At 44.0% G+C, this 18814-nt stretch overlaps 1 protein-coding gene across 1 annotated transcript in view; it reads left to right on the top strand.

Moving 5' to 3' along the window:
• LOC109890292 (V-set and transmembrane domain-containing protein 2-like protein) overlaps positions 1 to 16422 on the top strand; it is a 59913-nt gene extending 43491 nt beyond the window's left edge. The window contains exons 2-4 of the mRNA XM_020482273.2: positions 12668 to 12834; positions 14245 to 14286; positions 14439 to 16422. Of these exons, the coding sequence (XP_020337862.1) occupies positions 12668 to 12834; positions 14245 to 14286; positions 14439 to 14753 (524 nt within the window). The 3' untranslated portion in view covers positions 14754 to 16422. The remainder of the gene's footprint in view (positions 1 to 12667; positions 12835 to 14244; positions 14287 to 14438) is intronic.
• Positions 16423 to 18814: the final 2392 nt, after the last annotated feature.

Genomic DNA, 18814 nt, shown 5'->3' with positions numbered 1-18814 from the left:
GAAGCGAGAGAGAGGGAGGGAGGGGAAAGAGAGTGAGATGGGAAGCGAGAGAGAGAAAGGGAGGGGAAAGAGAGTGAAAGATGGGAAGCGAGAGAGAGAGAGGGAGGGGAAAGAGAGTGAAAGATAGGAAGCGAGAGAGAGAGAGGGAGGGGAAGAGAGTGAAAGATGGGAAGCGAGAGAGAGGGAGGAGGGAAAGAGAGTGAAAGATAGGAAGCGAGAGAGAGGAGGGAGGGGAAAGAGAGTGAAAGATAGAAGCGAGAGAGAAAGAGGGAGGGGAAAGAGAGTGAAAGATAGGAAGTGAGAGAGAGGAGGGAGGGGAAAGAGAGTGAAAGATGGGAAGCGAGAGAGAGAGAGGGAGGGGAAAGAGAGTGAAAGATAGGAAGTGAGAGAGAGAGAGGGAGAGGGGAAAGAGAGTGAAAGATGAAGCGAGAGAGAGAGAGGGAGGGGAAGAGAGTGAAAGATAGCAAGCGAGAGAGGGAGGGAAAGAGAGTGAGATGGGAACGAGAGAGAGAGGGAGGGGAAGAGAGTGAAAGATGGGAAGCGAGAGAGAGAGGGAGGGGAAAGAGAGTGAAAGATAGGAAACGAGAGAGAGAGAGGAGGGGAAAGAGAGTGAAAGATGGAGCGAGAGGAGAGAGAGGGAGGGGAAGAGAGTGAAAGATAGGAAGCGGAGAGAGAGAGGGAGGGGAAGAGAGGAAAGATGGGAAGCGAGAGAGAGGGAGGGAGGGGAAAGAGAGTGAAAGATAGGAAGCGAGAGAGAGGAGGGAGGAAAGAGAGTGAAAGATAGGAAGCGAGAGAGAGGAGGAGGGGAAAGAGAGTGAAAGATGGGAAGCGAGAGAGAGAGAGGGAGGGAAAGAGAGTGAAAGATAGGAAGTGAGAGAGAGGGAGGAGGGGAAGAAGTGAAAGATGGGAAGAGAGAGGAGGGAGGGAAAGAGAGTGAAAGATGGGAAGCGAGAGAGAGAGAGGTCGGTGAAAGAGAGTGAAAGATAGCAAGCGAGGAGAGCGAGAGGGAGGGAAAGAGAGTGAAAGATGGGAAGCGAGAGNAGAGAGAGAGAGGGAGGGGAAAGAGAGTGAAAGATGGGAAGCGAGAGAGAGAGAGGGAGGGGAAAGAGAGTGAAAGATGGGAAGCGAGAGAGGAGGGGAAAGAGAGTGAAAGATAGGAAGCGAGGAGAGAGGGAGGGAGGGGGAGAAAGAGAGTGAAAGATAGGAAGCGAGGAGAGAGAGAGGGAGGTGAACGAGAGTGAAAGAGAGTGAAAGATGGGAAGCGAGAGAGGGAGGGAGGGGAAAGAGAGTGAAAGATATGGAAGCGAGAGGAGGGAGGGGAAAGAGTGAAAGATGGGAAGCGACGAGAGGAGAGAGGGAGGGGAAAGAGAGTGAAAGATGGGAAGCGAGAGAGAGAGAGAGAGAGAGGAAGGGAAAGAGAGTGAAAAGATAGAAGCGAGGAGAGAGGGAGGGAGGGGGAAAGAGAGTGAAAGATAGGCAAGCGAGGAGAGAGAGAGGGAGGGGAAAGAGAGTGAAAGATGGGAAGCGAGCGAGAGGGAGGAGGGGAAAGAGAGTGAAAGATAGGAAGCGAGACGAGAGGGAGGGAGGGGAAAGAGAGTGAAAGATGGGGAAGCGAGAGAGAGAGAGGGAGGGGAAAGAGAGTAAAGATGGAAGCGAGCGATGCGAGAGGAGGGAAGGGGAAAGAGAGTGAAAGATGGGAAGCGAGGAGAGGGAGGGGAAAGAGAGTGAAAGATGGGAAGCGAGAGAGAGAGAGGGAGGGAAAGAGAGTGAAAGATGGGAAAGCGAGAGAGGGAGGGGAAAGAGAGTGAAAGATAGGAAGCGAGAGAGAGAGAGAGGGAGGGGAAAGGAAGAGAGTGAAAGATGGGAAGCGAGAGATGAGAGAGAGGGAGGGGAAAGAGAGTGAAAGATAGGAAGCGAGAGAGAGAGAGGGAGGAGGAAGAGAGTGAAAGATAGCAAGCGAGAGAGAGAGAGGGAGGGGAAGAGAGTGAAAGATGGGAAGCGAGAGAGAGAGAGGGAGGGGGAAAGAGAGTGAAAGATGGGAAGCAACGAGAGTGAAAGATAGGAAGCGAGAGAGAGAGAGAGAGGGAGGGGAAAGAGCAGTGAAAGAAGGAAGCGAGGAGAGAGGGAGGGGAAAGAGAGTAAAAAATAGGAAGCGAGAGAGAGGAGGGAAAGAGAGTGAAAGATAGGAAGCGAGAGAGAGGGAGGGAGGGGAAGAGAGTGAAGTAGGAAGCGGAGCGAGAGAGAGGAGGGGTAAGCGAGTGGAAAGATGGGAAGCGAGAGAGAGAGAGGGAGGGGAAAGAGAGTGAAAGATGGGACCGCGAGCGAGGAGAGGGAGGGGAAGAGAGTGAAAGATGGGAAGCGAGAGAGGGAGGGGAAAGAGAGTGAAAGATAGGAAGCGAGAGAGAGAGAGGGAGGGGAAAGAGAGTGAAAGATGGGAAGCGAGGAGAGAGAGAGGGAGGGGAAGAGAGTGAAAGATGGGAAGCGAGAGAGGGAGGGGAAAGAGAGTGAAAGATGGGAAGCGAGAGAGAGCGCGAGAGAGGGAGGGAAAGAGAGTGAAAGATAGGAAAGCTAGAGAGAGGGAGGGAGGGGAAAGAGATGTGAAAAATAGGAAGCGAGAGAGAGAGAGAGGAGGCGGAAAAGAGAGTGAAAGATGGGGAAGCGAGAGAGAGTGAAAGATAGGAAGCGAGAGAGAGAGAGGGAGGGAAAGAGAGTGAAAGATAGGAAGTGAGAGAGAGGGAGGGAGGGGAAAGAGAGTGAAAGATGGGGAAGCGAGAGAGAGAGAGGGAGGGGAAAGAGAGTGAAAGATGGGAAGCGAGAGAGGGAGGGGAAAGAGAGTGAAAGATGGGAAGCGAGAGAGGGAGGGGAAAGAGAGTGAAAGATAGGAAGCGAGGAGAGAGAGGAGGGAGGGAAAGAGAGTGAAAGATGGGAAGCGAGAGAGAGAGAGGGAGGGGAAAGAGAGTGAAAAGATGGGAAGCGAGAGAGAGAGAGGGAGGGGAAAGAGAGTGAAAGATGGGAAGCGAGCGAGGGAGAGGGAGGGGAAAGAGAGTGAAAGATTGGGAAGCGAGAGAGGGAGGGGAAAGAGAGTGAAAGATAGGAAACGAGAGAGAGAGAGAGGGAGGGAAAGAGAGTGAAAGATGGGGAAGCGAGAGAGAGAGAGGGAGGGGAAAGAGAGTGAAAGATGGGAAGCGGAGAGAGGGAGGGGAAAGAGAGTGAAAGATAGGAAGCGAGAGAGAGGGGAGGGAGGGGAAGAGAGTGAAAGATGGGAAGCGAGAGAGAGAGAGAGAGGGAGGGGAAAGAGAGTGAAAGATAGGAAGCGATGAGAGAGGGAGGGGAGGGGAAAGAGAGTGAAACATAGGAAGCGAGAGAGAGGAGAGGGAGGGGAAAGAGACGTGAAAGATGGGAAGCGAGGGAGAGAGTGAAAGATAGGAAGCGAGAGAGGAGAGAGGGAGGGGAAAGAGTGAAAGTTGGGAAGCGAGAGAGAGAGAGGGAGGGGGGAAAGAGAGTGAAAGATAGGAAGCGAGAGAGAGAGAGGGAGGGGAAAGAGAGTTGAAAGATAGGAAGCGAGAGAGAGAGAGGGAGGGGAAGAGAGTGAAAGATAGGATGCGAGAGAGGAGGGAGGGGAAAGAGAGTGAAAAATAGGAAGAGAGAGAGAGGGAGGGGAAAGAGAGTGAAAGATAGGAAGCGAGAGAGAGGGAGGGAGGGGAAAGAGAGTGAAAGATAGAGAGAGAGGGAGGGAGGGAAAGAGAGTGAAAGATGGGAAGCAAGAGAGAGAGAGGGAGGGGAAAGAGAGTGAAAGATAGGAAGCGAGAGAGAGGGAGGGAGGGGAAAGAGAGTGAAAGATAGGAAGCGAGAGAGAGAGAGGGAGGGGAAAGAGAGTGAAAGATGGGAAGCGAGAGAGGAGAGAGGGAGGGAAAGAGAGTGAAAGATAGGAAGCGAGAGAGAGAGAGGGAGGGGAAAGAGAGTGAAAGATGGGAAGCGAGAGAGAGGGAGGGAGGGGAAAGAGAGTGAAAGATAGGAAGTGAGAGAGAGGGAGGGAGGGGAAAGAGAGTGAAAGATAGGAAGCGAGAGAGAGGGAGGGAGGGGAAAGAGAGTGAAAGATGGGAAGCGAGAGAGAGAGAGGGAGGGAAAGAGAGTGAAAGATAGGAAGTGAGAGAGAGAGGGAGGGAGGGGAAAGAGAGTGAAAGATGGGAAGCGAGAGAGAGAGAGGGAGGGGAAAGAGAGTGAAAGATGGGAAGCGAGAGAGGGAGGGGAAAGAGAGTGAAAGATGGGAAGCGAGAGAGGGAGGGAAGAGAGTGAAAGATAGGAAGCGAGAGGAGAGAGAGGGAGGGGAAAGAGAGTGAAAGATGGGAAGCGAGAGAGAGAGAGGGAGGGGAAAGAGAGTGAAAGATGGGAAGCGAGAGAGAGAGAGGGAGGGGAAAGAGAGTGAAAGATGGGAAGCGAGCGAGGGAGAGGGAGGGGAAAGAGAGTGAAAGATGGGAAGCGAGAGAGGGAGGGGAAAGAGAGTGAAAGATAGGGAAACGAGAGAGGGAGGGGAAAGAGAGTGAAAGATGGGAAGCGAGAGAGAGAGAGAGGGAGGGGAAAGAGAGTGAAAGATGGGAAGCGAGAGAGGGAGGGGAAAGAGAGTGAAAGATAGGAAGCGAGAGAGAGGGAGGGAGGGAGGGGAAAGAGAGTGAAAGATAGGAAGCGAGAGAGAGAGAGGGAGGGGAAAGAGAGTGAAAGATGGGAAGCGAGAGAGAGGGAGGGAGGGGAAAGAGAGTGAAAGATAGGAAGCGAGAGAGAGAGGGAGGGGAAAGAGTGAAAGATGGGAAGCGAGAGAGAGAGAGAGGGAGGGGAAAGAGAGTGAAAGATGGGAAGCGAGAGAGAGAGAGGGAGGGGAAAGAGAGTGAAAGATAGGAAGCGAGAGAGAGAGAGGGAGGGGAAAGAGAGTGAAAGAAAGGAAGCGAGAGAGAGAGAGGGAGGGGAAAGAGAGTGAAAGATAGGAAGCGAGAGAGAGAGGGAGGGGAAAGAGAGTAAAAATAGGAAGCGAGAGAGAGGGAGGGGAAGAGAGTGAAAGATAGGAAGCGAGAGAGAGGGAGGGAGGGGAAAGAGAGTGAAAGATAGGAAGCGAGAGAGAGGGAGGGAGGGGAAAGAGAGTGAAAGATAGGAAGCGAGGAGAGAGGGAGGAAGGGGAAAAGAGAGTGAAAGATAGGAAGCGAGAGAGAGGGAGGGAGGGGAAGAGAGTGAAAGATAGGAAGTGAGAGAGAGGGAGGAAGGGGAAAGAGAGTGAAAGATGGGAAGCGAGAGAGAGGAAGGGAGGGGAAAGAGAGTGAAAAAGCTTGAGTCTGCAGAATGAGTCTTTTTAGTACGTCTCTTTTGGGCGGTGGGAATTGAAAGTACAGGATCTTATAAGACCATCCTACTGTGGTGCGGAATCCCATATCTAAGCCTCACACAGGGCTCCATGTATAGCGCTGTCCTTGAGATTACCTTGATTTAGGGTTTTATCTGTTAGGCTATACCGCCAGGGTCCAGTTTTTCAAAAGTGATCTGATCGGGTTTCGGTAATCGGATAGGATGAAATGCATAGAAATATGTCAATAGAACGGGCGTCCCAATTCAAGTCAATGGTACGTCCTTTCAATTCATGATATTTCTATGCATTTAATTCTATCCGATTTCTGAAATCCGATCAAAACTACATTCATTGCTTTTGTTTCTCTGCTCATATGAAAATGATCACGAACCCAAGATGTAGTTTGTTGTTTAAAAATATGTTATACACTGTGTCTGTCTTTGCTATGATGATTATTGTTAATCTTCTCTTTCAATCAACCACCATCCTTCACCTGTTTATTCATGTTAATGTTTAGCTTACAGCCAGTTAGTGAAATGGATATGCTAAGCCTACAATTGTCTGTATTGTGTAACAAACGCTCTTGTCAGTAGACTGCCACAATCACTGTTCCTATCTTGGGTTTAGGCTACACATGAATTTGGATGTCCCGCTAAACAACTTTTCAAAAGGAAGGTACCTGCCTGCACACTGCTCATGATTCAGAAGACGAGAATGATAGTGTCACGGTGTTATACACCCTTTGGAGTATGTCCAGTGTGTGTAGGCAGCCCTTATTCATGTGTGAGCCGTTTTCACACAGTTTTATACAATCGTTGTGTACAATGCCCTCAGTAAGTGTTGTTGGGTGTATCTCATCTTTCCCACTCTCCTCGCCCTCTGTCCCTTTCCCTCTCTCTCTCCTCACAAATGAGGCCACTGCCTGGCCGTGAGCAGTGGAGCATCCAGGGCACGACTCGTGGGACCTCAGTCAGTCCTCACCCCCCCCTTTCTCTTTCCTTCTTTCTTTAACTCCCTCCCTCCCAGCTGTGTCACAGATCCACAGGCCTGATGGAATATCAATTACACATTTGGGCCTTTCTCTCTCTCTCCCGCAGCCTAAAGATTCTAGTGTTTTTGATCAGCAGAGGCTCTCAGAAAGATTATTATTGATGAGAATGAGGATGAGAAATACAGCTGTCCTGATTCACCACCCCTCTAATCACCTTTAAATATACAGTTTGTCATTTTAAAGGGGAAGTGCACCCCAAAATCTGAGTTTGTCTGATGTTTATACACCTATAACTTAACTATAGTGGACCATACTGGAGCCAAACTTTCATTCTTATTGCCATGTTATTAGATGGTGCCAAGCTCTCCCATTCATTTGGGGATTAAGGCCTATATATGGCCTATATATTTTTGTTGTAATGCATGTCAAGATCTACCTGTCTGAAACTCAGAAACTGACCACTCACTTACTATGGCCTTCTAATCATCCATAGCTTCAAGTTGGCTCATTCAAATTCTCTCCACTCCCCAGCAACTCTTCCCCCGATTGTTGCTGTTTATGACATGGTACTTACTCTCAGTTAACAGACATAATAAAATAAGTGCACCTTAATAAGTGCACGTGGGGTGGAATGTGTGTCCTAAATTTGATCAGGTTATGAAATGGCTACATAAAAAGACTCTATTCAGTAACATCAGACTTTAAAATGCAAATGCAAAGGCATATCAGGGAAGGATACAGTTTACATAGAGGAGACCCTGAGTAAGGAATTGGGTTTTGTTACAGATTGGTTCTGACAACAAATTGTTGCTACATTTAGGAAAAACTGAATCGATTTTGTTTGGAACAAAACGTAGATTGCTTAGGGCTCACAAGATGAAGATAAACTGTGCAGGCAAGGAGATTGAATCTAAACTAATTGTAACTTATATTGGTGTGTCCATAGATCAATCCCTTTCTGAAGACCTGATTGCTGCTAAAATTCTTTCTAAATGGCGAACAAATTAACATTTTTATATCGTAACACTAGATATTTTAACATCAAGTTAAGAAACTGCTTGTCTCAACCTTGATTCAGTGTCATGTTGATTATGCCTGCTCTTGATTATGCCTGTATAAAATACAGCTGGCAAACAAGCATGTCCTAATTGTCTTAATTACGGAACAGAAATTATATGCACCAAAAAATAACCATCATTACAGCTTCATAATACTAGCATCTGTAGTGATCTAATTGCATGGGTAATGCAATTATTTTGAATGACTAGCGTCAATTAGCAAACTTTGATAATGCCAATTAGCAAACAACTTAGCTAACACCAATTAGCAAACTTAATTATCACCAATTAGCTAACAGCAGCAGGCTAACAGAATTTCACATTTCAAACTTCACTTCTCTTTCATAAACGCGTGAGGGTTTGGTTTGAGGTCAAGGCCAAGATCTCAGTTGCATACTCCTCGAGCCCTCTCTCCTCATCTCCTTCTCAAATGCCATCGGATGAGAAAGCCAGAGGTCCCGCCCCTCTGACCTTCTCCTCCAATAGGGTCTGAGGATTATTTTATTATTTTTTTCACCTAAATTTAACCAGGTAGGCTAGTTGAGAACAAGTTCTCATTTACAAATGCGACCTGGCCAAGATAAAGCATAGCAGTGTAAACAGACAACAACTCAGAGTTACACATGGAGTAAACAATAAACAAGTCAATAACACAGTATAAAAAAAGTCTATATACATTGTGTGCAAAAGGCATGAGGAGGTAGGCGAATAATTACAATTTAGCAGATTAACACTGGAGTGATAAATGATCAGATGGTCATGTGCAGGTAGAGATACTGGTGTGCAAAAGAGCAGAAAAGTAAATAAATAAAAACAGTATGGGGATGAGGTAGGTAAACTGGGTGGGCTATTTACAGATGTACAGCTGCAGCGATCGGTTAGCTGCTCAGATAGTAGATTTTTTAAGTTGGTGAGGAAATAAAAGTCTCCAACTTCAGCGATTTTTGCAATTCGTTCCAGTCACAGGCAGCAGAGAACTGGAAGGAAAGGCGGCCAAATGAGGTGTTGGCTTTAGGGATGATCAGTGAGATACACCTGCTGGAGCGCGTGCTACGGGTGGGTGTTGCCATCGTGACCAGTGAACTGAGATAAGACGGAGCTTTACCTAGCATGGACTTGTAGATGACCTGGAGCCAGGGGGTCTGGCGACGAATATGTAGCGAGGGCCAGCCGACTAGAGCATACAGGTCGCAGTGGTGGGTGGTATACGGTGCTTTAGTAACAAAACGGATGTGATAAACTGCATCCAGTTTGCTGAGTAGAGTATTGGAAGCTATTTTGTAGATGACATCGCCGAAGTCGAGGATCGGTAGGATAGACAGTTTTACGAGGGTAAGTTTGGCGGCTTGAGTGAAGGAGACTTTGTTGCAAAATAGAAAGCCGATTCTAGATTTGATTTTGGATATGTTATGAGTCTGGAAGGAGAGTTTGCAGTCTAGCCAGACACCTAGGTACTTATAGATGTCCACATATTCTAGGTCGGAACCATCCAGGGTGGTGATGCTAGTCGGGCGTGCGGGTGCAGGCAGCGAACGTTTGAAAAGCATGCATTTGGTTTTACTAGCGTTTAAGAGCAGTTGGAGGCCACGGAAGGAGTGTTGTATGGCATTGATGCTCATTTGGAGGTTAGATAGCACAGTGTCCAAGGAAGGGCCAGAAGTATACAGAATGGTGTTGTCCGCGTAGAGGTGGATCAGGGAATCGCCCGCAACAAGAGCAACATCATTGATATATACAGAAAAAAGAGTCGGCCAGAGGATTGAACACTGTGGTACCCCAATAGAGATATGTGGAGCAATGTCCCCTCCAAGCTGCGCGTGCGCAGATGAAATATCAGCCTGCACAGAGAAGCATGAGATTGAACTTTCTAGTTGTCCTCTTTAGTTAACACTATAAATGTTTCCCTCTACTGTGGGAATTGTGATTGAATCAACTTTCAATGTAACATACCGAAATAAAAACGAACTATGCAAGAGATTTTCTTGTATGCAGAGTGCATTGGAATAAGATTCTATTGCATTGACAGGCATGACAGGCCCATAATCTACAGAGACCGGTGCACCATAACCAATCAGAGCTGCAGTATCCCTATATACAAATAGACCATTGCCATATATGGATCTGTGCCATTCACTATGAACTGGACAATGTTTATAGCATGAGTGGTCTTGTTTTGAAATCAAAGTGAGAGCTGCATGTAGCCATGTTTGCACATTTGTTCATATTCTTTGCTAGTAAGTGAGTTATTAGCCCAGTTATAGCTAATGTCTAGTCAACAATGGGGGAGTGATTGCTTCCTACAAGAGCACAAAACGTGTTCTTTTTTAGCCATCTTTGAAAAAGAAGTCAGGTAAAGAGCTTCTTTTCTGTCTTAAAGGGTCAGTGTTGTATTTTGTGACAGGCTTGAATAAGCTAAGTAGCCAATAGGCAGAGGGTAGCATAATTTGCCTGTTTCTCTGTAATAATTGTATGGGAATACTAATTAACTTTATTTTGTAAAGTGGTTACTTGCATCAAACAACACAACATTTTCAGTCACCTCCTTGTCTGACGGACAAGTGGATAAACAGGTTAATGTCAATCACTACATGTTCTTTTTCAAAAGTCTCATGGAATGTAGGCCTAATTTGAACACCACACATTGGCTGCTGCTGTGGCGCTCTCACACTTGTCTGTTTTATGGTCCCAGATGGACATGGAATTCAGAACACATGCTTTCCTCTCAGGATTAAAACATTTGGCTTTTGAAGTACAGCAGTGGTTATGTACGTTTTAGCTTACAGACCTTTTACTTTTGTCCTCCTTTTGTGTCCTTTGCAAAATGTTATTTGCTTAGAGCTACTCTGCAAGGTCTCTTTAATGAAAAACAACATTTGTGCAAGAGTATAAGGTGAACAAATAGGAGAGACCCACTTATACAGGACAAAACACTCACTTCCACAATACTTCACCACTGCAAGTACATAGTCATATAAAATCAATATGGTGAAAGAGGGAGAGAGAGACATTTACAGTCTAAAATGTGAGACTCAATGGGGTGTGATGAGATTACCACCACATGACCTCAGGCTCAACTTCTACACTTTGTAGATGAGGAACTGAATGTACTGAACATGCATATAGTTTCACCACACATTGTTAACCACTTGCATTAGTACAGTATGATAATAGATCAACATGATGGATGTGGCACAAAATTAACCGTTTTCCCTGCATGGCGTTGCATAGACCAGGGAACTCTTAAGTCCAGCCCTGGAGAGCTACTGGGTGTGCAAGCTTTTGTTTCAGCCCAACACTAACTCAATTAATTCACCTAATCATGGTCCACATCGAAGATCATGATTAATTGAATATTTGAAACCGGTGTGTTATGCTGGGCTGGAGTAAAAGCCTGCACACCCTGGATGAGATTTGGAGACCCCTGGAAAATACCTTGAATTGATAGAGGCCTGATACAGTGATACTGTGTGGAAGGATGCTATATGACAGGTATAATGTTTCCTTACATGTTCTAACACAAGGGGTAGCTGTATGACAGTTAGGAAAACAATAGGCTTTCAAGGAGAAGGATTGTGCGATGTAACACTTCGATCATGCTATATCTTTTAGATAAGACACATCTCAAATCAAGGTTTATTTGTCACGTGCGCCGAATACAACAGGTGTAGACTGTTACTTACAGGCTCGAAACAATAGTGCAAAAAAGGTATTAGGTGAACAATAGGTAAGTAAAAAAATTAAAACAACAGTAAAAAGACAGAGCGAGGCTATAGAAGTAGCGAGGCTACATGCAGACACCGGTTAGTCAGGCTGATTGAGGTAGTATGTACATGTAGATATGGTTAAAGTGACTATGCATATATGATGAACAGAGAGTAGCAGTAGCATAAAAGAGGGGTTGGCGGGTGGGAGATGGGACACAATGCAGATAGCCCGGTTAGCCAATGTGCGGGAGCACTGGTTGTTCGGGCCAATTGAGGTAGTATGTACATGAATTTATAGTTAAAATGACTATGCATATATGATTAACAGAGAGTAGCAGCAGTGTAAAAAGAGCGGTTGGGGGGGGACACAATGCAAATAGTCCGGGTAGCCATTTGATTACCGGTTCAGGAGTCTTATGGCTTGGGGGTAAAAACTTTTTGTCCTAGACTTGGCACTCTGGTACCGCTGGCCATGCGGCAGTAGAGATAACAGTCTATGAGTGGGGTGTCGGGGGTCTTTGACCATTTTTAGGGCCTTCCTCTGACACCACCTCTCACAATCTATGGAAGTAGTTATGTATTATGATACATTTTGTACTCATGCTTCTCATTACCTGAAGGACAACATCCATAAGAAGCATGATTCAAAAATATAATTACATTATCCAGTAAAGTAACATTTGTCTGATACATTTCCAATGTCTATACAAATGAACTAAGACACACAAAACATATCTCCCTTTCTTGAAGACACATCTCCCAACCACATGCAAAAACAAATCCTCCCTAAAATCCCCAAAGTGCCCTTCAACTTAATTATCTTCATCCGCCTGTTGTTTCTTGCTGAAGTTTTATCCTCGTAATAGTCGGCAGATGGTGCATCTTAAACAACAGCACATCGCTTAAACAAAATACCATTGACTACTTTATCTTTCATAGACGTGTCTATAAGACTGAAGCTCTCGGTGGAGGAAGTCTCTGTGGTGGTGAAGTTATAAAGGAGGATTAGTCTCTTGAATTAGCAATGTGTTTTAAACAGAACTGGCAAGAGGACTTAGCCTAATAGCTAGATGTGTGAGGATAGATAAGGGATATGGGGGAGTGATGTTTTCGTTTGAGAAATGTCCCAGGCTACTTTGGCCCCCTGAAGGATTAGGAACGGAAAACAAAAAAAGCCCACACATGACGTTGTCTGAGTCAACAGAGCTGGGTCCTATTCATTAGGCACCAAATTGAAGAAATGGGACTGAAATATGAAGGGACTACCCGGACTTGTCCAATAAGAAACAGTCTTTTTCATTTTCTGTAGCAAAATGTTTGGCAACATTTAACATTCAGAGGCCGTCTCAGGAGAAAGATTTGGATTTTTAACCTTTGATCTATAACCGTTATTTCCAGTGGTACGCCATCACCTGTTTGTAAGCTTTGGGGGCTTTTCTTCACTGGGAAGGAAAGTTACAGATTGTACAGATGTTAGAGTCATTTGTTTCATTGATTGCTTGATTGGTCGGTCACATTTTTTAGTCACTTTTCAGGTGCATAAATACTATTCTCTCTCTTTTCATTCCCTCTCTTCACTCAGCTGTCTTCACGGAGGTTCCTCATGACATCACGACGCAGAGCGGTCAGGACGTGGAGATGGCCTGTTCGTTCCGGGGGGCGGGCCCCTCCTACTCCCTGGAGATCCAGTGGTGGTACATGAAGAACCACAGAGACTGGCCAGAGAAACCCACCTGGACCACCAATCAGGTGAGCCGCTGAGAGAAATGTCATGGTCGCAGGGAGAATTTTATTCAAGGGAGAGTTTTATTGGCCCGGGGGTGACATCGATGAGTTATTGAATCCGAGTAACTGTCTGTGATTCTGCTCGACATAGAGTAGCAGTGCTTGTGTTTGCTCAGGACTTGATGAGCACAATGAAACAATGTAGACCTAGCCACTAAGAGATTAGTAACTGTCAACCCTGGTTTGTCTGTTGAAAGGTTACAAATGAAGCCCTAAATCCTTATTTGAGATATGTTTGTCGGCATGTGTATAACCTCCTCCCTTACAGGTCAATGCATTATTCACTTGACTTATGTGCTTGTTTCTTAAAAGAGGAGCCCTGTATCTGATTATCATCATCATGCAAAAAACATTCATTAAGCCCACATAGACTTTGTTAACGCACTATTACCATACAAAGAGATAATGTACATGACTGTGGACAGAACTGAATTGACTGAATCCACATTAGCCTACAATACAGCAGGCAGAGGAAAACATTAGCTGCAGCCCTTGGCACAGGAAAGAATAGATAATTGCTGATTAGCATTTTTCTAGCACTGTGGGAGCAGGTTGACTTCTCTAACTTAGGGAAACTTAGAGCTCCTGCTGTGGTACTAGACACTATAATTGGCACAAAGGAAGAAATAGATTTTCCACATCTCTGTTCGATGCATAATGCATACCTATGCCCCAAAATAATTCCTTCCCCTCCCCAACTTTCCCAGATATTTTATTCACTTGATGCCCCGAAATAGCTAGCTATCAGACACAACAGCAACCAAGATACAAGACTACCCAGTGACATAAAAACAACCAAGATATTAGGCTACCCAGTGACATAAAAACAGCCAAGATATTAGGCTATCCAGTGACATAACAACCAAGATATTAAGCTACCCAGTGACATAAAAACAACCAAGATATAAGACTACCCAGTGACATAAAAACAACCAAGATATTAGGCTACTCAGTGACATAACAACCAAGATATTAGGCTACCCAGTGACATAACAACCAAGATATTAAGCTACCCAGTGACATAACAACCAAGATATTAAGCTACCCAGTGACATAACAACCAAGATATTTGGCTACCCAGTGACATAACAACCAAGATATTGGACTTCCCCGTGTGGATAGGAAATTGTTTATTTAATCACAGTACTAAAGGTTACGAATTGCAGATGTGTGAATATGTACACAGTACTACATACCATTTTTAGGTGGTGGACTGTAACACATTTTCATTTGTTGATGATCTGACGTGTAACATATTTGAAAGGGTCGACATATTTCAAGTGATATTTGATTCTTATCTATACTGATACTGTATGTCACTTGCTATTGTTATTTCAGCCATGTGCCTGACTTCTTTCCATAAATTCCTTATAGGTGGTTCCCATGGAGATGTCTAAAGATGCCGCCAAAATAAGTGTGAGTAGACACATCAGTGTACAGTACTGCACTGGAAACTAAATTGACTGTAAGCTAAACATGATTAACTCATTGTCAACGTACATACTATTGATACCGAGGAATAGGATTAATATGCTTAAGATTTACAAATACATTATCTTCTGCCACAGGTGGTAAAAGTGGCCGGGAGCAACATCTCCCACAAGCTTCGTCTCTCCAACATCAAGCGGTCGGACGAGGGCACGTACGAGTGCCGTGTCATCGACTTCAGCGGCAGCGTGGCGCAACACCACCGCGTCCGAGCCTACCTGCAGGTGGAGGCTGAACGAAGCCTGGGCCACATCTCGGCAGACACCCTGCCTCAGGAGCCTCGGCACAGGGGACAGGGGAGCCAGTCGGACCTACACCAAACAGAGGGCCGGGAACTGAAGAGGCGTTCGGCCGATGACAGCACCACGGACTGCACTGAGAGCTGTGTGCTCTAGAGGTTATTGTGTCCAGATGGGAAGAACAGGAGTGCATGTTCCCGATTATCATAAGAAGGATGATTGTTAACACCCACAGAGAGGCCTGGACAAAAACAGGCCTCTTTCTGCTTAATTTATATGTTCATTTATGAATCGATTTGTTTGGCTTGTTTGTTTGTCTTACATTTATTTATGATTGTTTGGATTAGGATTGTCAGAGACCACCAGAGGGCATGATCGTACGTTATCTTGGTTCTCAATGTAATGTTATTTCTCGCTGCTTTCGTTAAAGCCCCAGTGCAGTCAAAAACGTGTTTTCCTGTGTTTTATATATGTTTCCACACCATGAGGTTTGATTAATACTGTGAAATTGTCAAAATGATGATTGTGCCCTTTTAGTGTAATAGCTGTTTGAAAAGATTGACTGAAATTTCTGCCTGTTTCGGTGGGATGGAGTTTGGCCTGCCTTGTGACATCATAATGGACCGATAAGAAAGAGTTCCAGACCTCTCTGGCAGATAGTTTCCCCTCCCCACTCGGACCACTCCCAGACAGTCCTATCAACATTCTTGGTTTAGAAATTGCTCTTTGCTAAGAAACTATTTTTGTTTATTTTTTACAATTTTATTTGGAAACTATCACAATAAGGTACTTAATTGTTACCCAAAAATGATTTGACATTGAGATAAATATGTCTATATTTGACCTTTAAATGCTTTGTCCATGATTTCTGACTCTGGGATTGTGATGGGTGAAGATGAGGATATTGTTGGCTGGAGAGGAGATGGAGGTAAGGCCTGTGTCTCAAAAGTCTGAATTTTCTTCCTTCCCTTGTCTCCTTTCCTTCTTAAGCACTGATATGAAATGACTGGAAAGGGACAAGGCAATATAGTAGGAACCAATCCAGATCTTTCCCTATCTGTATTTATAAAGTAAAGGAGACAAGGAGAGAAACACACCCCATGATAGATTGATTGGATAGGGAGATTTTGCTCTCAGTGATGTATACATTGAAATGCCTCGTTCCTCAGTGGTGTTTTATGGAAATGTATGCCAAAAAAAGCTACAGTATTTACATGCAAACTACACTTTGTATTTTATCAAGGTCCGTGAAAGTACTTTTGAGAGTTGTTTTTTTGGTTTGTACTTACACCCTTTCGATAAAGCAAAATGGAACTATTTAAACCACTTCTAGAATGTCTAATGGAAATCCAAACATACATGTATGCCTTCATTACTTGGAATAAATGGTATAATATTGTCTTCACAATACACACACACACACACTTTTCCTATCAACACCACACAATTTATTCAGTGCTAAGTAACCAAATGAATCATATGGCACATAGTGGGTTGGCTTTCTGGACCCAGATTAAGCCTGTGCTGGACGAAAATGCACTTTCAATGGAAATTCCCCATTGAGATTGATTTTTAGTCCTGGACTAGGCTTAATCTGTGTCAGAGAAACCTCCCCAGAGTATGTTAATCCTTGCTTTTTTGTCATTCTATTTCCAACTAGTGTTGGGCTTTTTTGTGCAACTATTTCATCAGTAGAGTTAAAATGACAGTTAAGGTATGTTTTTTTCAACTCTTTTCATGTTGGTCTTCTTGACAGTGTTTGTTCTTCAATCTAAATGCTGCTGTTTGATATCTATTCTGTTAAATACATTCATTTGATGGGAAACCTTTGGTCTTTAGATGATTTATTTTATTGTTTCAGTTAAAGTACTGTTATGTCTGCGTGTTCTCCTGTCAGAGGAAAAAAAGTAATTCACAGAAATCAAAACATTTGAACTTGATGGTTGATGAAACAGTTGATTCTCAATAGGCGGAGTGCGCTGTTTGAAATGTGCGAAGAAAAGAGAGGTCTTAAATGCACAACAGGACCCTGGATGCTTGTATTATTCTTCATCTGCTTTGCTGTGATCAGGAATACACCAGCAAACACCTTTTGAAGCATCTGTCAGATATGGTTGTCATGAATTACATGTAAGGAAAATAGAAGCTTCATTATTGCAGTGTTTTGAGATTTTAGGACAGACTATGTACCACCTGTTAGTATTTACAAGATAAACGGACAGGTACATATTTAACAAAACCCTGAATAATCCATGAATGATATATTAACTGTACAATCCAATGACATTTTAGACAATTAGCACCCACTCTTACCCAGAGCGACTTACAATTAGTGCATCCAAATATACGAGGTGTGGATCAATTGATTGTTTTTTTTACACTTCTCTTAAAAGTAGCTTTGGAGGACAATGAAGTTGTCACTGTACACTGAAGGACAGAGTTCTATGTTTTTTTTTAAGTTAAACCATTCATTACATATCATTGGAAGGTAAGGTGATGGTTATATACATTTAAAAGGAAAGATGGGATGTGGAATGCAACATCATCAATGTTATGCTGCCATTGCGAAATATTTTAGGAAATATATGGAACTATTCCTGTCATATTTATTAATATATATACTTGGTCCCTTCAATTGGTCTATGTTGGTTTGAGGACACAACAACAGAATATAAAGTGTTACACATCCCCCTTTTTCACTCTTCCTATCTTCTTATCCTCTATTTGCAGTGCACTACTGCCACACACAGTCCTAACAATGAATTACAATGACCAGTGCTCCTCAGCCTGCTTCATTGCACTTCCTTGTTTATACAATAGAGGTCCGTGTTACACATCCTATCACCTGCTGACCATATTGACCATAACAAAAACAGGACCCTAACCTGCCATGACACGTATCTGAGACTACTTATCCCTTTGAAAAGTACGTTCTCAGTAACGACTCTGGTGCAGTTTTCAGTGGAGGGGTTTTACAATCACGGACCACAGTAACAAAAGGTTGCACCATGAACCATGCAGTCAACTCTCTGTCTTCCTAACTTAGAAAAGTACGGTTATGTTCATGAGGTTCTGCTGATGCCAAAATATCCACTGTGAAGTTACATTTGAAGCTCGTAGATAAGGGGGAACCATATTGTCTTCGTGTTTGCATGTGAGGTAATTCCCGCATGGATGTGAGGCAGTTCAGGTCTTTTCAGATGGTTGGAAACATGCTTCATTTCAGCAGAGCTAGTTCACTGTAGTACTCTTAAAGAGGCAATCTGCAGTTACCACATCAATTACATGTAGCCGTTGATTCATGAAGAATCATGAGCTTAGTTCAACCATTATACCCCATCAGAACCCAAAATATAAGCTTGTTTATTACAATGTTTGTAAGCAAAGCCAATGTAAAGAAGCACCATATAGCGTCAAAAACTATCATTTTAATACCAGGGATGGTCAGTCCTTGCATCAATAGCTCTGTATATGAATTTGAGAGTGGTCACATTTCTCCAGCTCCATCCCTCAGTTTTTTACTGAAACGGAAGGGGAGAATGCTTTGTTATTGTTTCAACTGCTGATTGTCACTTTAAGCGTGTCTGGAAATGCTGTAGGAATTCCAGCCCAGATGAACACGCTGAAGTGATCAATGCATCAACATGACACAACAGCTGCAATGTTGAGAATATGCCAAGGCCAGGTTCGAGTTGTCTGAGGTCATTGGTAAAACTACCTTCAGAATAATAGTATGTTTGTGTTTGGACATTTGCTTTACAACTTATACTTGTACTTGTTTAGCTTGTTTTCAAACAATCAAATGATTTAACAGGAAATCATAAAGTAAGAGATAAATAATTCAGCATTTCTTGGGAGAGTGGTTTTGTAAACCTGTCACCATCTCTTGGTAGCAGTAGATTTTATGGTATCTGACATTTTATAAATACAACGTAATGTTTTGTTAAAGTTAACAATAAAATGAACAATCAGTGCATAGAATCTTCCTTGTGGCTAACTTGGCTGTGCACCACAAAATGGAGGTCCACTCGTAAAAACCATAGAGCTGAACCTAACCAGAACCAGACCGTTACATCAACATTTTGGAATTTGTTTGTGCATTTCCCCCATGGATTTGATTTCCCTCAGCTTTTTGCATGGTACTATATGTAAACTGATGGATTACTAGCTCCTCTCACTGAGGTCAACTGAGCTTTACAGCCAAGACTGGAGACCTG

Source organism: Oncorhynchus kisutch, linkage group LG5 (genome assembly GCF_002021735.2).
Source record: "Oncorhynchus kisutch isolate 150728-3 linkage group LG5, Okis_V2, whole genome shotgun sequence".
Lineage (NCBI taxonomy): Eukaryota > Metazoa > Chordata > Actinopteri > Salmoniformes > Salmonidae > Oncorhynchus > Oncorhynchus kisutch.
Note: the sequence above shows the minus strand (reverse complement) of the source record. Positions and strands in the feature narration are given on the sequence as shown.